The 21,773-nt window shown below is 38.5% G+C and overlaps 1 protein-coding gene across 10 annotated transcripts in view; it reads right to left on the bottom strand.

The window, feature by feature from the left end:
* The window catches only part of UTRN (utrophin), a 567,941-nt gene that overhangs the window by 414,628 nt on the left and 131,540 nt on the right, over nt 1-21,773 (bottom strand). For all 10 annotated transcript variants that reach the window (XM_055433618.2, XM_055433617.2, XM_055433621.2 and 7 more), the window contains 10 exons: nt 20,030-20,122; nt 18,720-18,797; nt 18,296-18,388; nt 15,509-15,681; nt 13,078-13,193; nt 12,205-12,365; nt 8,470-8,673; nt 6,341-6,522; nt 5,316-5,466; nt 3,575-3,694 (listed from right to left, as the gene is read on the bottom strand). In XM_055433618.2, coding sequence (XP_055289593.2) covers nt 3,575-3,694; nt 5,316-5,466; nt 6,341-6,522; nt 8,470-8,673; nt 12,205-12,365; nt 13,078-13,193; nt 15,509-15,681; nt 18,296-18,388; nt 18,720-18,797; nt 20,030-20,122 — 1,371 coding nt within the window. The remainder of the gene's footprint in view (nt 1-3,574; nt 3,695-5,315; nt 5,467-6,340; nt 6,523-8,469; nt 8,674-12,204; nt 12,366-13,077; nt 13,194-15,508; nt 15,682-18,295; nt 18,389-18,719; nt 18,798-20,029; nt 20,123-21,773) is intronic.

Below are 21,773 nucleotides of genomic sequence, written 5' to 3'. Positions count from 1 at the left end.
TGCCAAGACAATCTTCACTGGTAGTACCAAAAATTATGAAAAAAAGTTTTTAACTTATAAAAATTGTTTTGATTTTTCTGTTTATACTGCATGATACACAGAAAATTCCACCAAACAGCAACAGACTATTATAAGTATTCAGTTCAGTCGCTCAGTCGTGTCCAGTCGTGTCCCAGTCGGCTCCCCTTTGCGACCCCATGAATCACAGCACGCCAGGCCTCCCTGTCCATCACCAACTCCCGGAGTTCACTCAAACTCATGTCCATCGAGTCGGTGATGCCATCCAGCCATCTCATTCTCTGTCGTCCCCGTCTCCTCCTGCCCCCAATCCCTCCCAGTATCAGAGTCTTTTCCAGTGAGTCAACTCGTCGCATGAGGTGGCCAAAGTGTTGGAGTTTCAGCTTTAGCATCAGTCCTTCCAATGAACACCCAGGACTGATCTCCTTTAGAATGGACTGGTTGGATCTCCTTGCAGTCCAAGGGACTCTCAAGAGTCTTCTCCAGCACGACAGTTCAAAAGCATCAATTCTTCGGCGATCAGCTTTCTTCACAGTCCAACTCTCACATCCATATATGACCAGTGGAAAAACCATAGCCTTGACTAGACGGACCTTTGTTGGCAAAGTAATGTCTCTGCTTTTTAATATGCTATCTAGGTTGGTCATCACTTTCCTGCCAAGGAGTTCAGTTCAGTTCAGTCGTTCAGTCATGTCCGACTCTCCGCGACCCCATGAATCACAGCACGCCAGGCCTCCCTGTCCATCACCAACTCCCGGAGTTCACTCAAACTCATGTCCACAGAGTCGGTGATGCCATCCAGCCATCTCATTCTCTGTCGTCCCCTTCTCCTCCCGCCCCCAACCTTTCCTAGCATCAGAGTCTTTTCCAGTGAGTCAACCCGTCGCATGAGGTGGCCAAAGTATTGGAGTTTCCGCTTTAGCATCAGTCTTTCCAATGAACACCCAGGATTGATCTCCTTTAGAATGGACTGGTTGGATCTCCTTGCAGTCCAAGGGACTCTCAAGAGTCTTCTCCAACACCACAGTTCAAAAGCATCAATTCTTCGGCGATCAGCCTTCCTCACAGTCCAACTCTCACATCCATACATGACCACGGGAAAAACCATAGCCTTGACCAGACGGACCTTTGATGGCAAAGTGATGTCTCTGCTTTTTAATATGCTATCAAGGTTGTTCATCACTTTCCTTCCAAGGAATAAGCGTCTTTTAATTTCATGGCTGCAATCAGCATCCGCAGTGATTTTGGAGTCCCAAAAAATAAAGTCTGACACTGTTTCCACTGTTTCCCCATCTATTTCCCATGAAGTGATGGGACCAGATGCCATGATCTTTGTTTTCATGCTTCAAGCCAACCTTTTCACTCTCCTCTTTCACTTTCATCAAGAGGCTTTTGAGTTCCTCTTCACTTTCTGCCATAAGGGTGGTGTCATCTGCATATCTGAGGTGATTGATATTTCTCCCGGCAATCTTGATTCCAGTGTGTGCTTCTTCCAGCCCAGCGTTCCTCATGATGTACTCTGCATATAAGTTAAATAAGCAGGGTGACAAGATACAACCTTGACGTCCTCCTTTTCCTATTTGGAACCAGTCTGTTGTTCCATATACAGTTCTAACTGTTGCTTCCTGACCTGCATACAGGTTTCTCAAGAGGCAGGTCAGGTGGTCTGGGATTCCCATCTCTTTCAGAATGTTCCACAGTTTATTGTGATCCACACATCAAAGGCTTTGGCATAGTCAATGAAGCAGAAATAGATGTTTTTCTGAAACTCTCTTGCTTTCTCCATGATCCAGCGGATGTTGGCAATTTGATCTCTGGTTCCTCTGCCTTTTCTAAAACCTGCTTTAATATCTGGGAGTTCACGGTTCACATATTGCTGAAGCCTGGCTTGGAGAATTTTGAGCATGACTTTCCTAGCATGTGAGATCAGTGCAGTTGTGCGGTAGTTTGAGCATTTTATAAGTATTAGCAAGACTAAATAAATAAATTTGATACATTTAAAAAATCAATCTTCATGATGACTTTCCCAATTACTTCATTACCACTTTATAAATAACGATTAACAAATTCTGTTTTATTTCTTCATTACTTACCTGTGAGCAAGAATTATTTAAAGCATACTATCTTATTTCAATTTTTATTATCAAAATAGGCTTTGTATTGTGAGAAGTAGAGAACGTAGAGCCAGAAGACAGATCTCTTGTCTCCACATGAAAACTCATTGCCTATTTAAACCTCAGGGCCTCCACTCAACCACTATGAATATCCTCACTGTTAAATAAGACATGAATGCCTCCCTCTAAGATTATTGTAAAAACTAAATACTGTTGCACCAAAATCTCAAAACTACTACCCAGCTTTAAATGTTGCAAAAGAAAAAGAATTCCATACGATAATTTACACTTACTAAAAATCATCAACTGAAAGTTACTGAAATCATCACCTGGCAACATTACATCAGGTAATTCAAATTCAAATAAAATACAGCTGACCCTTGAACAATTGGGCGGGTCCACTCATACTTGGATTTTTTTCAATAAATACATAGGACAAAATTTTGAAGATTTGTGACAAAACTTTGAAATGAACCACACAGTCTAGTAACATCAAAAAAAAATTAAGAAAAAGTTAAGCACTCAGGGATGTACAAAATATCTGTAGATATGTATGTAACATACAAAATATTTGCTAATGGACTATTTGTTACCAGTACAGCTTCCAGTCAACAATAGGCTATTGCTAGTTAAGTTTTGGGGAAGTAAAAGTTATACTAGGATTTTCCACTGCTTGAGAGGTCAGTGCCCCAAACCCCACGTGTTTAAGAGTCAACTGTACCAAAACTCTCTTTATAAAGACTTGTAAACATACATTATAGTCACTGAACAAAAAGAAGCAAGTTGTCGGTTCCCAAAACTGATGTTGACAGTTACACATTGATCTACTAAAAAAACAGGGATATTAAATCCTACATGACTGAAATTCTCAAACTTGACATTTTTTTACATATTCACTGGGCCCCGCTCCCAGTGAGGCCCAGAAATATGCATTTTAACAAATTCGTCAAGTGATTCTGAGCAAGAAGTCTGTGGATCATATTCTGGGATCAATTCTTGAGCTTCAAAATCTTTTTCATACACCCAAGTTCAGTTCAGTTTAGTCGCTCAGTCCGACTCTGCGACCCCATGAATCACAGCACGCCTGGCCTCCCTGTCCATCACCAACTCCCGGAGTTCACTCAAACTCATGTCCATCGAGTCGGTGATGCCATCCAGCCATCTCATTCTCTGTCGTCCCCTTCTCTTCCTGCCCCCAATCCCTCCCAGCATCAGAGTCATTTCCAGTGAGTCATACACCCAAAGGCTGAAGTAAATGAATGATACCTTGGTTCTCCTATAAACCCCCATGCTGTGGAACCCCAGCTGGGAAGTACAACCTAAAGAAGATGATTTTACTAACCTAAATAAACAGACCGACCGAACGTGAAGAATACAAACAATGTGTGACTGGGGCTCAGACCCCAGGTGTCTTAGCACTATCCTACTTTATAAGTCCTTACCTGTAATTGATCTTCCAAAATAGCTGTAGCACTCTCGCCACTGTTTTCATCAACAATCACCACCATGTGAGTCAGGGAATTCACTTTCACTTGTTCAGCCTCAAGATCATTCTGCAAACTCTATAGAAAAAATTCAGATAAACCATTATGTCTACTCTTCCCCATTTATATATTTTAAATCTACCCAGTTGTCAATAGTAATTAAGGACACTTAATGAGGCATCCTGTTTATATTTCCAACCATTAGCCTAAGTGTTCTCCTAAGGAAACAAACCCATTATACATCTTTACATTTCATTATGAGCCAAAGCACTTTGAAAATGCAATGTCATAACGGACTGCAAATGTGATGTCGTCACTTTTGTTATTTTTATTCCAAGTTTTGGCTGAAAGAATAAGAGAAAAGGCGTCACATAATCAAGTTGAGTGCATACAGTAGGAATTAAGAATATAGAATCATTATATCAAAAAAGTTCCAAATTTAAATACACAGAGGCAGAGATCATTTTATCTAGTACAACAATGTATAAAGCGACATAAGTCAAATGTGATTTGATAGTCAGAAGCTGTTCTGATTCATTACCCAGGAAAGCAACTGGGGTACAGAGACAATTTTCTTCCCAGCTCTTCCATGGGAAGAGAATGCCAGGTCACAAGACATATATATAGGTATATAGGTAATTTATTCAAATACTACCAATAGTGTTGTCAAATGCCTTGAGTTTTTCTGTTTAATGTATCCTTAAAGCTTAATTTACCCATTTATCCAGATATTTCATTGAGAAATAAAATTCTTCAAACACTTTGCAGAGAAGCTATTTCACTCTACCTTTCCTTGACTATGTGGAGAAGGCAATGGCACCCCACTCCAGTACTTTTGCCTGGAAAATCCCATGGATGGAGGAGCGTGGTAGGCTGCAGTCCATGGGGTTGCGAAGAGTCGGACACGACTGAGCAACTTCACTTCACTTCACTTCACTTCCTTGACTATGAAAAGTTATGTCCTAAATTTGTTACCTCCCTCATAGCTAAGTTGGTAAAGAATCCGTCTGCAATGCAGGAGACCCCAGTTGGATTCCTGGGTTGGGAAGATCCCCTGCAGAAGGGATAGGCTACCCACTGCAGTATTCTTGGTCTTCCCTTGTGGCTCAGCTGGTAAAGAATCCATCCGCAATGCAGGAAACCTGGGTTCAATCTCTGAGTTGGGAAGATCCCCTGGAGAAGGGGAAGGATAACCACTCCAGTATTCTGGCCTGGAGGATTTCATGGACTGTGCAGTCCATGGGGTCGCAAAGAGTCGGACACGACTGAGCAACTTTCACTTTTCAAACCACTCACAAAACTCATGAATCCTCACCTAGGAAAAGAAGCAATAGCTTTCCTGGAAGGATTATGAACAGATCAATCTGAGGGTTTCCTTATTTTCTAACACATGGCATTCATGCAATGGACTAGGGTTCTTAACCACTCATGAGTCAAAAAAAAAACCTTAAGAATCTTATGAACACTATGTACTTTCATAACAAACCTCTACATACCCACATAAAATTTGACCTGCGCTTTCATCCCTGGCTCAGAAAAACCACATCCCTACACACTCCACCCTGCAAGCTACTGAATACAAGAGTGCACTGAAGGAGTGTCCCAGCTCTGCGCTGATAGATGCCATCAGCCCCCGAGAATTCTAAGTGCTGCTTTTCCATATTTGATAAGGTATAAAAGAAATATGAGCCAGATTTACTTTATGATCTTCTAGCAGCTTTTGCAGGGATTTTAAGTCATCATCCAGGGGGCAAGTTTCCATCTTTTGAATGCGTTCTTCTGTGAGCGTTAACCAGGCGGACAGCTGCTGTAGCTGTTTCCTCTGGAGTTCCATGAGGACATCGTGCAGCCTGTCCAAGGGGAGCAAAGTGTTATTCCCACTCCTTCTTCCCTTTGCAAAGGCAAACACACACTCCAGGCATCAAGGAAATGGGGCAGGGAACACACTCTTCTCTAACCTTTTAAAGCAACATTTAGTCTTTAAATATAGAAACCAGCAAAAAAATTATTTTCTTCCTAAATGCAGTCAATTAAATGCACTCCAAGAATGCAAATAACAGCACCCTCTATTTGTATCAGAATCATTGTTTCTTTAATCAGGAATTCCTGCCTATTAAATAGGTGGAAATTGCAGTGGAATATTTGCTCCTTAACATACAATACATGAAATAAAATGAACCGTAGAGGAAAACTACTCTTAAAAAATGTTACAAAATGTAATTCTAGATAAATATAATATAGCCCTATCTTCATGTCAGAGTTGATGGTTAGCCAATTTTAATATTGCAAAGTCCACATACAATGTCTTTGCCCTTTTTTTTGCTGATTTCTGTATGGCCACTTTTACCTTTTCATTTGGTTAACCTATCAAGGGGGAAATAAGGATCATAAAAATTCCAGCAATGCTACATATAGAAAAGAGTCAAAATTTGACAAGGCAAGTTCTCTGGTTATCTTGTTCCCACAGACATGTAGATTTTTACTTGTGTTAAAGTGGACAACAGGGACTTTCAGTGGTTAAGACTTCACCTTCTAATGCAGAAGGTAAGGGTTCGATCCCTGCTCAGGGAACTAAGATCCCACAAGCCTTGTGGACAAAAACCCAGAACATAAACAACAGAAGCAATATTATAACAAACTCAATAAAGACTTTTTTTTAATTTTTTAAAAGAAAACAACTAGGCACCATCTCACAGCAGTGTTCATTCCTGGGCTTCCACTCACCGGGACTGTCTGTCCATACTTTCAACTCTGAGAGCCTCCCATCTGGCATTCAGCAGGGACATTTGTTCCTGAATCTCAAACTCCTCTTCATCTGTCAGAGTTCCTTGTGTTATCAGTTGGTTTCCTGCCTGCAAGACGTTCCCCACGCTGCTCTGGTGAGCTGTCAGCTCCATCATAAAAGCCTGGGAAGGTACATCATTATGATCTATGAGCTGCTCATTGAAGAAAAGCAAATATTAATAAATTGTTAATGCCCAAATATCAATGCTGTGGGGGAAAAAAAAAGTAACCATGCAGACTTCAAATAAAGAAGACTTTGATCCATTTTTTTTTAAGCTCTGAATATAGGAAATAAGCAGCTGACCTAAGGAAAAAGATGAGATCAAAGAGGACCATGTTATATCTGATAACACCAGCTATTTTTGTGTCAATGCTGATTATGCTACTGATAGATCATGAACATGGAACTATGAGAAGATATAATAAATAAAGCACTATGCTCACCCAAAAGGACTTGCTTAAATAAAATGACCATTTGTATTATTTTCAAACCAAAACAGCAAATAAGACCTGTCAATTAACATAACACCAAAAAACTACTTAATCAAAAGAATTCTTCACATAACCCAATCCCTACAATGCAATATATTTCTGAAATGGTAGGAAATTTTCATTATATAAAAGTATACAAGAATACTGGATACAAGTTTGCTTAATCATATAACAAATAAAAATAACCACTTCCTAGGGAGCATTCAAAATTTAAAGACGATGTACTGAATAGCCATGTCTTAACTATAATAACACACTTCCAAAACGAGCAGTACTAAAGCACTGATTTTTGTCAGTGGCTCCACTGAATCTACAAATTATGGTAAGATCAAAATTGAAAATTTAATTCCAACATACAGTTAATCAACCATGCCAATTTTATAATGAAGCCCTATTTTAAAATCTTAAGTCCTCAAAAAAAAAAAAAAAGTGTAAAGCAGAGACATTACTTTGCAACAAAGATCCACCTAGTCAAAGTTATGGTTTTTCTAGTAGTCATGAATGGATGTGAGAGTTGAACTATAAAGAAAGCTGAGTGCCGAAGAATTGATGTTTTTGAACTGTAGTGTTGGAGAAAACTCTTGAGTCTCCCTTGGACTGCAAGGAGATTCAACCAATTCAGCCTAAAGGAAATCAGTCCTGAACATTCACTGGAAGGACTGATGCTGAAGCTGAAGCTCCAATACTTTGGCCACATGATGCGAAGAACTGACTCATTGGAAAAGACCCTGATGCTGGAAAACATTGAAGGCAGGAGGACAAGGGGATGACAGAGGATAAGATGGTTGGATGGCATCACCGACTCAATGGCCATGTGTTTGAGCAAGCTCCAGGAGGTGGTGATGGACAGGGCGGCCTGGCGTGCTGCAGTCCATGGGGTCACAAAGAGTTAGACATGACTGAGTGACTGAACTGAACTGAACTGAAGTCCACAAATAATGCCATGAAATTTATGTGGAGCAGAATTCAGTAAACACTATACACCAGGGTACATCTCCTGATTAAGACACAGGCACCATGACCAACCTTGATAATATATTAAAAAGCAGAGACATTACTTTGCCAACCAAGGTCCGTCTAGTCAAAGCTATGGTTTTTCCCGTGGTCATGTATGGATGTGAGAGTTGGACTGTGAAGAAAGCTGATCGCCGAAGAATTGATGCTTTTGAACTGTGGTGTTGGAGAAGACACTTGAGAGTCCCTTGGACTGCAAGGAGATCCAACCAGTCCATTCTAAAGGAGATCAATCCTGGGTGTTCATTGGAAGGACTGATGCTAAAGCTGAAACTCCAATACTTTGGCCACCTCATGCGATGAGTTGACTCAGGAAAAGACTCTGATGCTGGGAAAGGTTGGGGGCGGGAGGAGAAGGGGACGACCGAGAATGAGATGGCTGGATGGCATCACCGACTCTGTGGACATGAGTTTGAGTGAACTCCGGGAGTTGGTGATGGACAGGGAGGCCTGGCGTGCTGTGATTCATGGGGTAGCGGAGAGTCGGACACGACTGAGCGACTGAACTGAACTGAACTGAACCATGGCACATATATCCTGCTCATCAGCGACATATTACTTACTTCATGGGTTGCAAACTGGTCTTTGACTTCTTCCACATCATCAGAAATGTCATCCTGCTCCTGAAAAGTGTCCTCAGCGGAAAGCAACCAGGTCAGCACTTCCTCCAGCGCTATCTGATAGCTGTCTAGATCCATATCAACCTCCGTGACAGTGCTGGGGGTTTCAGCTCGGGGGCTCTCTTGCTCTTCCTCTGGTGCTGAGCTCTATAAAAACAAATCCAAGAAAATCCACAAGCATCGTGAAGACCAGAAGGTGTTCAACAAAGGCACACTGGATGGAGACCCAAGGTAAACACCACTGTGTCTTAAGGCATCCGTTGAATTCTCAGGAGCTGGGTGAGCAATACTGTCAACTAGTCAGAAAGCATTTATTCATGCCAGGATGGCAAAGAGTACAAAAGCTGTATCACTCGTGGATTCGATACTCAGACATACTCTAATAAAGCTGTTGTTTAGTCACTCAGTCCTGTCTGACTCTTTGCGACCCCGTGCACTGCAGCACACCAGGCTTCCCTGTGCTTCACTATCTCCCACACTATATAGTTGGGAAGAGACAAACAACCCACATGAATCACTTCTGAACAAAAGTAAAAAGGCTCTTAACAAAGTTATAAATACCACGGGTCTAACAAGGGATGCTATTTGAATTCATAAAGGGATAGATCAGGAAGTTTCACAGAGGATCTGGAACATGCTGGACCTTGAAAGGGTAGATGTCATTTAAAGAGAACAATTAGAACCCTTGTTAAATTGCTTTTACTGAATAGCATTTTAGCATTGCAGTTTAGACACTAAAAGACAGCCATACACATACAGGCTACTGTACTGATGATATTTTTCTGAGGCAGCAGCCCTCTAGTTTACTAGCTGTTTTTTTTTTTTTTAAGAACCTGTCGAATAAGTTATTCCAAGCTCCTTCTAAACAATGCATATTTTCTTATATACTTCAGAATTGTATAAGCAAACTAACCACCTATCTCATTCACTAGTTCCCTTCCAGAGCAAAGTTCTTTAAAATTTGCCTATAGCCTGTCTTTACCTTTTCACCTCTCATCCACAATTTTCATGTATCTGAAACACACAAAAATGTACAGAAAACAACATAAGAAAAGCTCACGTATTTAACAACTGCTTTTGTTAACACTCCCTTTCATGCTGATCAGGTATTGGTCCCTACCACACACCTGGAAAGTATTTTACCACTGTTACCAATAACCTTCTCAATGACAAATCCATTCTTCTAGCATCATCTTCAGGATGATCATGTAATGAACACAAAACCAGAACATTTTTTTATAATCACAGTGCTAGAACAACATACATAAACCAGAACTGTTTAAAGCAAACCCAGAAATCTGGTCACCTTCTGTTCCTTAAGCTCTCAGTGGCATTCTATATATCTGGCCTGTCCCCACCCTCTCGAAGTTCTCCTTTCCCTGCTTTAATAACACCACCTTGGTTTTTCTCCTAGTTCAAAAGCATTTGCCAACATGTAAGTAATGAAACTCCTCAAAATTAAGTCCCAGGCCCTTTTTTAATTCTCTTTATGTACTTTGCCTGCATGGCTTCATCCATTGCTATAAGATTCCAAGAACCATCTATTAATATATCCTATTACCTTTAAATTTCTCATCCCAAACTCCTATGTCCCACCTTCCTTAACATTTCCACTTCAATTTTTCATAGGCATATCAAACCTTGTCAAAAAAACCCTTCATTTTTTCCCCCAAACCTCTTCAGGCTTCCCATTTCAGTAAATGGCTCCTCCGTGCACTTAACTAACTCCCCCAGCTAAAATCTATGGGGGCCAGACATGGCTCCTCTTTTTCTTTCCCCTCCCACATTTAATATGGATAAGTAATTCCTACCTTCAAAATTTATCTCAAACCCATCCACGTCTTTCCATCTTCACAACTGTCATTTGACCTCAGGACTACAACAGCCTGATCACCAGTGTCTTCAGTTCCCTGCTACTATCCAAACTTCTACCTCCGCCATCCACTTCTCACAGAGCAGCCGGAATGATGTTTGGAAAATGCAATTACATCCTAAGACTTCCCTGCTTAAAATCTTTCACTGCTTTCTCAATGCTCTTAAGATACAATTGAAAATTCTTAACATAGTTTGTAAAAATACTGTGACAGCAAGAAACGGAGTGAGTGAGTGTGTGTGTGTGTGTAGGGCCGGATTTCAATTAGGTTAATCAGGGAAGTCTTCTCTGAAAAAGTTCCATTGAAACTGGGGAAAGATGGGAAGCGTGCCATGCGAACAGTGGGTGGAGGAGCGTTTCATGGAGATCAGCCCACAGGTACAAGAATCTGGGGGAAGGAGAGGAGAAGTCTACCATGACTGGAGTGCACTGGCCTGAGATGAGCTGGGGCAGTGGGCGGGCCTTACAAGCTACAAGAGGAGATGAGGTCTTTAATAAGTATGAGAGCTGGAACAGAAAGTAAACACACCCCAAGATATTTTGAAGGAAGAATCCAAAGGGACCCCGTAAATGACATGCAGGAGCTAAAAACAGTGAATCAGTGAGCCCACGGATGAAACACTAGATAATTAGGAGACAGATGATGCCAAAGAGAGAGGAGGAAAAATGAGTTAAGTTCTAGACCTAAAACTCTGAAACTGGAAAGCCAGAATAATTCTGGAGATCATTAGTACCAAACCTCCATATTCTAATGAAGATATCTGAGAACGAGGAAAGTTAGTGACCAGCTACAGGTTATTAAGATAGGCACTAAGGTCTATGAGGTGGAAAATGGAAGGCGTTATCTCACTGTAAGAGGAGATTTTTGACTGAGAGATCAATTTCAAGAGAAATTCAGGAATTATTTACTGATCACCTAACGCTCTAAGCACATATCTGGAGAAAGAGAAAGAGAGGAAGGCGGGCTATTAGCACTCATTGAAAAAAGATAGGTCAAAGAGAAGATGATTACAACTTGACCACATCATATTTCTTCCATTAACTCAATTCAACGTCTAAGGCATTAATGAAAGCATGCAAATGAAGAGTTTAATGTCAGTATACTGTTCTTTTTTATTATTCAGTTATACATATACATGTATCTGGGCTTCCCTGGTAGCTCAGACAGTAAAAGAAGCCACCTGCAATGCAGGAAATCTGGGTTTGATCCCTAGGTTGGGAAGACGCCCTGGAGAAGAGAGTGGGAACCCACTCCAGTATTCCTGCCTGGAGAATCCGTGGACAGAGGAGCCTGGTGGGCTCCAGTCTGTGCTGTCATACAGAATCAGACACGTCTGAGCGACTAACACACACACTCACATATACACGCACACACGTATCTATAGTCTTTCTAAAATTCTTTTCCCAGTTAGATTGTTAGTGAATATTGAGCAGAGTTCCCTATGCTAGACAGTAGGTTATCCATTTTAAATACAGCAGTGTGTACATGTTAATTCCAAACTCCCTAATACACTTGCCCTTAATCAAACAGCATGTTATGCAAAAGCATGATTATCCTAGGCCCTAACTCCAGCCTTGCTATATGAAACGTATTTTTTACCTTTTAAAAAGTAAAATCAGTAAAGTTGTGGTTTTCCATTACATGCACATGATGGTGGCAGCGTGCTAACTGATAAACTGAAGCTCTGATGCTGAGAAATCAACATCTTCTCAGTCAAGAAAAAAATCCTCAGAATTATCTGACCTATTACCTTACAAAAAACAAATACGGCAAGTCAAATATACTAGTAAAAATTTACCCGTACCTGTATGTTAATTTCTCCTTCTTCACATTCTTTCTTATATTTCCTTGGAAGTGTTTCTACCTCACGGATGGCATCTATAGTGACTTGCTGAGGTAGCACTTCAAACAAAGACGTTAAATACATAATTATGGATTTCTTGTCGGGAAGCTGAACAGCAACATCTAATAGTGAAAGAAAATAAGAACCAGCTTAAATTAGATGTCCAAAGTATGTGAATTGCTCAATATTAGATATAAAATAACTGTCCTTAGCACCCATAAACAATACCACGATACTATCTTTGCAGTACCACAGCTTGGTAACTTTCATATAATATATGAGACACAGGTAAAGATGATTAACTACGGATTTTTGTGCAATATCCCATTTCTTAAAAATCTTCCCTAAAAGTTTCCCCCACAAGGCTAAAAGATAAGCTACCATTTAAGGTAATGTCACAGATTTCATTCATATTATGAAAATAAGTCTAGACTTCAGTCTTGCAACATTCGTAAGTAAAGTTTTCACATCATATATAAGAAGCTCATTCATACAAAAAAACACATTTTAATTAAATGAACCAAACACTAAATTGTTTGTCTAATAATTTTGCTTTCCTAAAACGTTAAATCTTATGCTGGTATTTATTAACTATTCTCCAGCGATGTAATTAAATTTCTTCCTGAAGGATCCTAGAAATTTGTTAAACAAAAAAGTATTATGTCTATAATAAAAAGTCTTGTACCAAATTTCAAAAAGAAAAACACTTCCTTAACTCTCACAGTTCTTTCTACAAAGAGAGAACAACAACAAACAAACAAACAAAAGTACTGCTTTTCAAGTATTCAAAACTGTAAAGCAAAACCAAGTTTGAAATTAAACACTGAACAATACCTTCAGGATCTAATAGCTTTTCAATTCCCAAATAAGTTTGAGCCTTGCTGAAGGCATGTTCAAGTCTCTCAGTTGGGGACATTTTGACAACTCTATCCCAGCTGAAGAGATCAGGTCTGAAATTAGGATGCAAATAAAATTCAGTGATGATGAAATATATGGGGAAAAAGTTGTTACTGTTGTAATCATACATTTCAGTTTTTTATTTTTTTATTTGTGACTATAAATTTAAAAGTTTATCTTTTATATCCCAAAAGCTTGTCAAATATATACTACTTTATAAAATAATCTATAAATATGGAAATGACAGGTAAAACATTCTAAGATTTTTGTATTGGTTAAATATGCTGTTAAAATTCTGGAGTAGCCACTGAATGACTAGAAATGACATAATATTTCCCAAACAGTGAAAGAAAGGAAAAAAAAAAAAAGGAGGAAGAACCTACAAGAAGACAAGAGAAAAAGAAAAATGAGTTCAAAATAAATTTAAGAATGAACTTCTGTCAATACATCAATTATCACAATAATGTTAATGGACTAAAATCTCTGATTAAAAGAAAAAGATTAGCAGAACAGAAAATCCAGCTCTAATCAATTCACAGGCTATTTCTAAGGCAAAAATCCCTAAGAGTATTTCCATCCACCCTGCTCCATAGAGCTATTGTTTAGTATTTCATTTCTATCATGATTTTCTTTTAATCCCACAAACTGGACATCATTGTCACCCTGACTGCTTAAAAGCTGATCATTTTCTTTGTGCTCTATCTGCTCTTGCACCTGGGACCAACCTACCTTTCTGAGCTTTGCTTCCCTCACCCCCACCCCCAGTTCCCTGACTCCATCTCCTGTTACACCCCTTACTCACACCACTGCACCCAGGGACCTCCCACATGCCAGGTAATTCCTCTCATCTTGCCCGATAGATTTTTCTTCAGCAATATTTACCACTTCTATATGCTACACAACTCACATTTCCATTTTTTAAAAATTGCCTGCTTCCCTCTGTTTGAACATTAATTCCAAGAAGGATGTTGGCTTGCTTTTTATCTCTATTCTGCATCCTGTGCCCAGCACACAGAAGACACTCCATACATATTTGTCCAATCAAGCAACAGATAGAAAAATGTTTTAGCTACAATTTAAGTTTTCTGAGAGCATCTCTTAACCAACTAGAAACAGAGGACAGCCTCCTTAGACTGATAAAGAAGATGAAGAAGACTGGGTTTTTTTTAAATCAGATAAAAGGCATATGAAAAAAACGACATCAAACGACAGAGTTATGGTAAAACATTAAAGGACAAGACATACTGCCTCAGTACTACCAATTTAGATCAATACTGTATTGAAGGACAAGACACAAATGAAGGGGAAAGAGAAGAGGAGGGAAAGAGAGAGAAAGGGAGGGAAGCAGGGAAAAACTATTATAATTCATGGTCATGAAAAAACCTATAGTCACAAAATAAAACCTACAATAACAAATTCAAATTTATCAGAATTTAACAATCTTCTAGATATAAGCCATAGAAAAGTCAACTGCATTTTTATATATCAGTAAAGAACATATGGGAAATAAAACTTGTGACAATAAATAATTTACAAGAGGGATAAAACACATAACAAATTTTGCCTTTCACAATTAAATTATTGCAGCATCTGGAATTTATTTGGGATATGGTGATGCAGGGATCCAATTCATGCATTTCCACTTAGTCCATACCATCTATTAATCTGCAGCATTGGCTCAATAGTAGATCAGAATAGAGCTATTTCTGAGCTATTTATTCCCTTAGGTTGAACTACATGAAACTGCCATTCTTACGTGTCAAAAACAGTCAAATATTGGCAATTTCTTATGCTTCAGCTTATTATTACATTGTATTTTATTTGTAATGCTGTACAGTCTCAATTAATATAGCTTCATAACTAGTCTTGCTTTCTGTTTGGAAAGTACTTCAGCCTGTCTCTTCTTCAGGAGTGAAGTGGCTCCTTTTGATCCCTTGGCCTTTTATTATAGAATCAGACTCGATCACAAGTTTCATGGAAAAAAAAAATCATTATTTTTAATTGGGGTTGCACAAAATTCATAGAGTTTTTCCTTTAGAAGAAGGCTGAAAAGTATCACAATTCTTTGCATATATTATTGGTGTAGTACGGAATGAGTGGGCTTGAACTATGTGAATTATTTTACATCTTTTAACTTATAAATATGTACAAGAAATCAGGGATGTTGTAAACTGCAGCATTTAAGTCCCAAGGAAACAAAATGTGATGGATGGGTTTTTTACCATGATATTTTTTTTTTATGTTTTCAGAGAGCATGTACAGAGGAGAGAGGTGGTCGTTGGAAGGGACTTTAGCAGGGATTAAGTAGGGAGAAACAGAAAGGATGTACAAATTTGTACAAATCTGCACAAGAAGAGTCACATCTCACTTATGTCGGTGGAGCACGGCGTTAAAGGCAAGCCCATCTGTCCAGCTGGTGGTGAAGTTGAGGACGTTGACCTGACTGTATGGCCTCGTGGACTGGCGCACCCAGCTCAGCAGGATCTTCTCACTGTTCGTCTGCTGCAGGTCTGACATGATATCCTTCATGACATCTTTCACCTGTTCAAATGAAACAATGCCTGTCAATAACTTCAAGTAGTTAACTAGAATCAAGTCCCTGAATAAGGAATGCTATATTCATTAACCACAGGGCCAGGCCAATGGTATTCATTTTATTTCAAAACTTTCCTTTAAACACTGGAAACATAAAAGCATTTTAACAGTAATGATTTTGATTCAGAGGTGATTTTAACCTCACCTTTACATATCATGGCATTTTCTATATCTTAGCAATACTTATAATACATTTGGTTACAGTGAACATTAATTTCATAGGCAGAAAAAAATATTTTAAAACTATACATTTGCAAACATCTTTTAACAAGAGGAAAACTCAATTTTTATTTCCTACAGAAATAAGAAAGAAGGGAAGAATTGGTTAACTATGAAATCCAAGAATGAATTGCATTTCCTGATGGCAGTAACAATTAAAATCTAGAAATAATAATGTTATTATTCTAAATTAATACATATGTTTTAAGGAAGTGTTCAAATAATGATGTGGACATAAAAAAAAACACACAAAAGCCAACTTAAAGGGGCTTATAAAATAAATAATGATAGTGAAAGATCATAACCTACTCAATAAGTAAAAATCCATCAGTGTGCACAGATATATAAATGAATAGATAGATACAGAGAGACAAGAGACAAGGGAAAGCTCTTCCTCACAAGTGGAAAGATAATTAACAAATGATGAAATTAGAAAATCACTCTGCCAAGCACCACAATAATAACCGATGGCTCAGTGGTAAAGAATCCGCTTGCCAATGCAGGAGACATTGGTTCAGTCTTTGGGTCGGAGGGATCCCCTAGAGAAGGAAATGGCAACCCACTCCAGTATTCTTGCCATGGAAATCCTATAGACAGATGAGCCTGGCAGGCTACGGTCCATGGGGTCACAAAAGAGTTGGACATGACTTAGCGACTAAACAACAACAAGAACTCGGAATGGATCTTAAAAATAATGGATAAAAGTTTAATAAGTAGCTGAATATTTAGAAAGTCTCAAAATATATCTCCACAAGATACTTTTTAATAACAAAGGGCAGTCACCTTACAGTAGAGACAGTGGCAGAGTTCACCTTAACCAAATGATGGGTTAATACAGCCAGAAAAAAAAATACCAGACAGCATGTGCTTTGTGATATGGTATATTAAGAAAAACTCAACATTGTTTTTGTTGCATTTATCCCACAAATGAATAACCTAAATCTAATCATGAGGAAGTATCAGTCAATCCCACATGGAAGAACATGCTACAAAAAACTATTCAGTACTCTTCAAAAATGTCAATATCATGAAGTGCAAAAAAAATACTCAGAAAGTATGCCAGATTAAAGATGACTAAAAAGACAAGAAAAAGAATGTAATGCATAATCCTGTATTCTTTTCTCTAAACGATATTATTGGGGCAACTGACAAAATCTCCATTAGATCTCTAGATCACATGATTGGTTTGTTTCAATATTATCTACCTGATTTTAATAATTATATAGTATTTGTTAGGGTATAGTATAGTAATTGTATAATGATTAATATTAGCATTATAAATATTATAATATACAATATATAAATACATTTATAATAATATATAAATATTATGTACTCAATATTTTTTATTATTTTAATATATTGTAGTTATATAAGATAACTTCTTGTTTTTAGGAAGATAATTTGCTTTTACAAAATACACACTTAACTGTTAGTGAAAGAGGGACAGAGAGAGAGAAAACACAAAAATACAAATAGCTGTTAACACTTGGAAAATCTGAGTGAAAAGTATCCAGGAATTCTTTGAGTTATTTTTGCAACACTTTTATAAGTCGGTATTTTTAAAATTTAATATTTAAAAAATAGATACTTTTTCCCTATGCCAGGAAATTAGAGCAGTCTGTCAGGCTTTTCATGCCAAATAAGTTGAATTATATCCTTTCTTCAAATTCATATGTTGAAATCCTAACCCCCAGCACCTCACCATAGGGATGTATTTAGAAACAGAATCTGTAAAAAAGTAGTTAAGGTAAAATGAGATCACATGGGTTAGCCCTAATCCAGTATGACTGGTATCTTGGAATAAGCAAAGATTAGGACACAGACAGGAGAAGGCAATGGCAAGCCACTCCAGTACTCTTGCCTAGAAAATCCCATGGATGGAGGAGCCTGGTAGGTTGCAGTCCGTGGGGTTGCTAAGGGTCGGACATGACTGAGCGACTTCACTTTCACTTTTCACTTTCACACATTGGAGAAGGAAATGGCAACCCACTCCAGTGTTCTTGCCTGGAGAATCCCAGGGACGGGGGAGCCTGGTGGGCTTCCGTCTACGGGGTCGCACAGAGTTGGACACGACTGAAGTGACTTAGCAGCAGCAGCAGGACACAGACATACACAGATCACATGAGAAGACAAGAAGAAGGGAGCCACCTACCAGTAAAGGAGAAGAAACCAACCTAGCTGACACCTGGATCTCTAATTTCTAGCCTCCAAAATCGTGAAAAAACAAATTTCTATTGTTGAAGCCACCCATTGTGGCACCCTATGGCAGCTCTAAGAAACTAATACACATATGATCCATTTCCAATCCCTATTAAGAAGTAATTGAAAATTTCCCTACCTGCCAGTGCAAAATGATGCTCCAAAGTAATCCTAAAGTCAGTTTGTGATTTCCATCTACAATGTCCGTTCCTCCTATATTCACTAAATCCACCTAGTAAAACAAAAAAATAACTTTTAAGACAATTCTTCTATAGAAACCCAGGTTTTTGGTTTAGCACATTTGGACAAGTAAATGATAAGAAAAATTTCACTTCAGAGAGTCAGGTAAACCTAAGTCACAAAAATGTATTACTTAAACAATAGATCAATAAAGTAATCACAAAAAAGCACAACTACTTCACTCACAGAAAAGGTTCAATATTTCTCATATGAAAAATGTTTCTAAAAATCGGTTGATACCGGTGCCCAGAGGCGGTGGCTGGTTTCGTAATAAATCATCCCGATGGCATCAAAGGACCCCCGAAGTCACATGACAAACTTACATTATTCTGATGTAAAACCTGCAGCACTCTGTTGACATTATTTAAAGCATGCACCCTTGTGGAGCCACGTTCTTTCGGCTGGAAAGCAAAACACAAAAGCAAATGAGACAGAGTCCCTCCATGCTGCTGTCAATCATTGACATTGAGATGCACGTGAAACAGCAGCTCAGCCTACAGATCCACTCTGCTAGGAGCCCATACTGGGTTCTCAGGCCACCATGGAGGCCAGCATTGACAGAATGCAAATCCTCCCACAAATAGCATCCTAAGATAGTAGTTCCTTAGCATGCCTGAACACTGGAATTCCCTAGGGATCTTCCCAAAACACCAATGCTTGTGTTCCATCGCACTCCCTATGACTGCATTTTAATGAGTCTTTAGTGTAGTCTGGTTTGGGAATTTGTACAAGATTTTGCTGGTGATTCTAAGGTACAAACAAGCTTGGGAATCAATGCTCCACCAGGGAAAAAGCTTATTCTGTCTCAACTGGGCTGAAGGCACAAAGATTGAGAAGTTATGTCACCTCCACCTGCACTAGTGTAGACAGGGCAGAGAGGACTCAGAGGTGCTATGCTAGGATCCAGATAGCATTACGAGGCCCCGCTGCAAAGACAGGAATTGCCACCTAGGGAAAGGTGACCTGGGAGGCTTCTTTCTGCCTCACTGGCCAGGGAATCTTATCTAAGAAAGGGATCAGTTTCTCCAGCAGGTGCTTACCCACCATCTGGTACAAAAGGTAGAGTGTAACAACCCACACTCTAGCAAGAAAGAAATTCATCTTCAGAAGTGCATCTCTCTGTACCTTTTATAGTAATTCTACCTCTAGTGTCAAAGTTTGTACCTATAAAATGCATCCTCTTCATTGGCAAAGTTAATTCTGTGTATTAGGTACCATGCACATAAAGTAATAGAGTTGGATTTGATGATGAAACAAACATGAAGATAATACTGAAAATCTGAATAGAATTAGACGTCATCAATTTTGATAACCTTTTTTTTAACCATTTGTTAAATAACATTAAACATATTTGTCTCTACTTTCCACTACTCAGAATATCATATCTTCTTTACATATCCATCCTTCTTTGTAATTCTCTACTGCCTGAGAGCAATAAAAATAAAAAGTAACTTCTTGGATAAAAATAGAGTCCTCAATAAAGCCTAAATATAGCTCCATCAAAAAATTCATTAAAACCCCTTTTTTATGTTCCTATATCAACCTTTACATTGTAAGGACCCCCAGAGGGTCTTCAAGTATCAACAATAAGAGATACTCCATTAGACTGGTTCTTAAAGATAACATCTCTTACCAGTGAGGTTCCCGTGAGGCCTTCTAGAAGATCCAATAGCTTCCTTCCATCCTTGAGGTCTGTGAACATATCACTGATGGGTGGTTTTCCACTCTATAAAAGAAAAGTACAATATCAGCAGCAGAAATTTCACACACAAATTGAAATTTTTTTTTCTGTTACAAGTCTGGGTGATCAGCAGACAACACAGATTTGCCTTGTATGGAAAAAAAGTACAAAGAACTTTGAATTCTATAACATATGTTGTAAGCTGAAAGATATAAACTGCATTATTTCTTAGAAAAGGAGCAAATAAAACTGTGGTTAATGTCAATATGCTTTGACTATGGCAAATATGGTTGACCATTGAACAACACAGTTTAAATCCTACAGGTCCACTTACAGGTGGATTTTTTTTTTAGTAGTAAATATTACAATATTATATGATCCATGGTTGGTTGAATTCACTGATATGGAACTGGGACAGGAGAGAGCTAATAAAAGTATTTGTGGGTTTCAATTCTGCAGCATCAGCAGCTATAATACCCATGCTGTTCAAGAGTCCAGTGTATTCCTGAGAAGGAAGAGGTGTTAAAAATATAAATGAGCACAGAGCACCTGGGTGCAGAGACCAAAGAAAACAGCGTATTCTTATTCCAGCTCTACACTTTACATTCACAGTGTAACTGTGGCTTTCGCTATTTCCATTCATGGAAACAGGTCATGTCGTCATCAATTTCAGCTCTCCAGTTTCACTCTCTGGTGCTTGGTCTGTGTTTGGTCTGTATTTCCAGCTACTAACTTCTGAATGAATAGGATATTTCTGGCTCTGTGTCTGAACTCAGTATGAGTCCTGTATTTTAAATGACAAAACTTACATAATTTCTAAACTCTTTGTTTCTGATGTTGTTAGTTGCTCAGTCGTGTTCGACTCTTTGCAACCCCATGGATGGTACCTGCTAGGCTCCTCTGTCCATGGGATTTTTCCAGGCAAGAATACTGGAGTGGGTTGCCATTTCCCACTCTTGGGGATCTTCCCAACTGAGGGATCAAAGCTGGGTCTCCTGTACTGAAGGCAGATTCTTTACCATTGAGCCACCAGAGAAGCATGAAGTTCCCCTGATGAATATATTCTATTGTCTGATGCCAGAAAATCCAAATTTATTCACAGACAGACCTTGTTTCTGTGTGACATCATAGTTGTATGCAACAGGACAATTACTCATGGAAAATCTCAATATGACCATTAACTAAGTAGTGAACCTAAATCACCAACTTAACTGTCTTCTAAATCATGGATTATTAAAAATATCAAAAAATTAATATTAGGTGAAAAAGTCATAAAGCACAGTATAACAAATGTTACATAATTATGCTGAATCAAGTTATTCTCTTCCAACATGAAATCTCCAGAGATTAACAGTTTTAGTTCTTATCAGTAATAAAGATATTTTATAACCATTAATTATTGCATCTTCAATATTCTTCACTTTATAAAACATGAAATCATATGAAACAGAATTATACTGAGCTTGACATGGATAAGCGGGAAGGAAACCATTCTGAAGTTTCCTAAAACTTTGCATTTTCCCTTTTTTCCCCTCTCCTCTTGATTTCTTACGATTTTGATTATATATAACATATACTCAACCAATGGTTTTTATCAGGTGGCTTTTCCATAGTTCACATATTCTAAATGAAGGGAAGTATGGTAAAGTCTTCACCACAGAATCAGTAAAGAATAAACTATCATTTATTTATATCT

Source organism: Moschus berezovskii, chromosome 10 (genome assembly GCF_049115385.1).
Source record: "Moschus berezovskii isolate FMDL1 chromosome 10, NW_MosBer_1.0, whole genome shotgun sequence".
Taxonomy (NCBI): Eukaryota; Metazoa; Chordata; class Mammalia; order Artiodactyla; family Moschidae; genus Moschus; species Moschus berezovskii.
The sequence above is the reverse complement of the archived record's forward strand: the minus strand, read 5'-3'. Positions and strand labels throughout refer to the sequence as shown.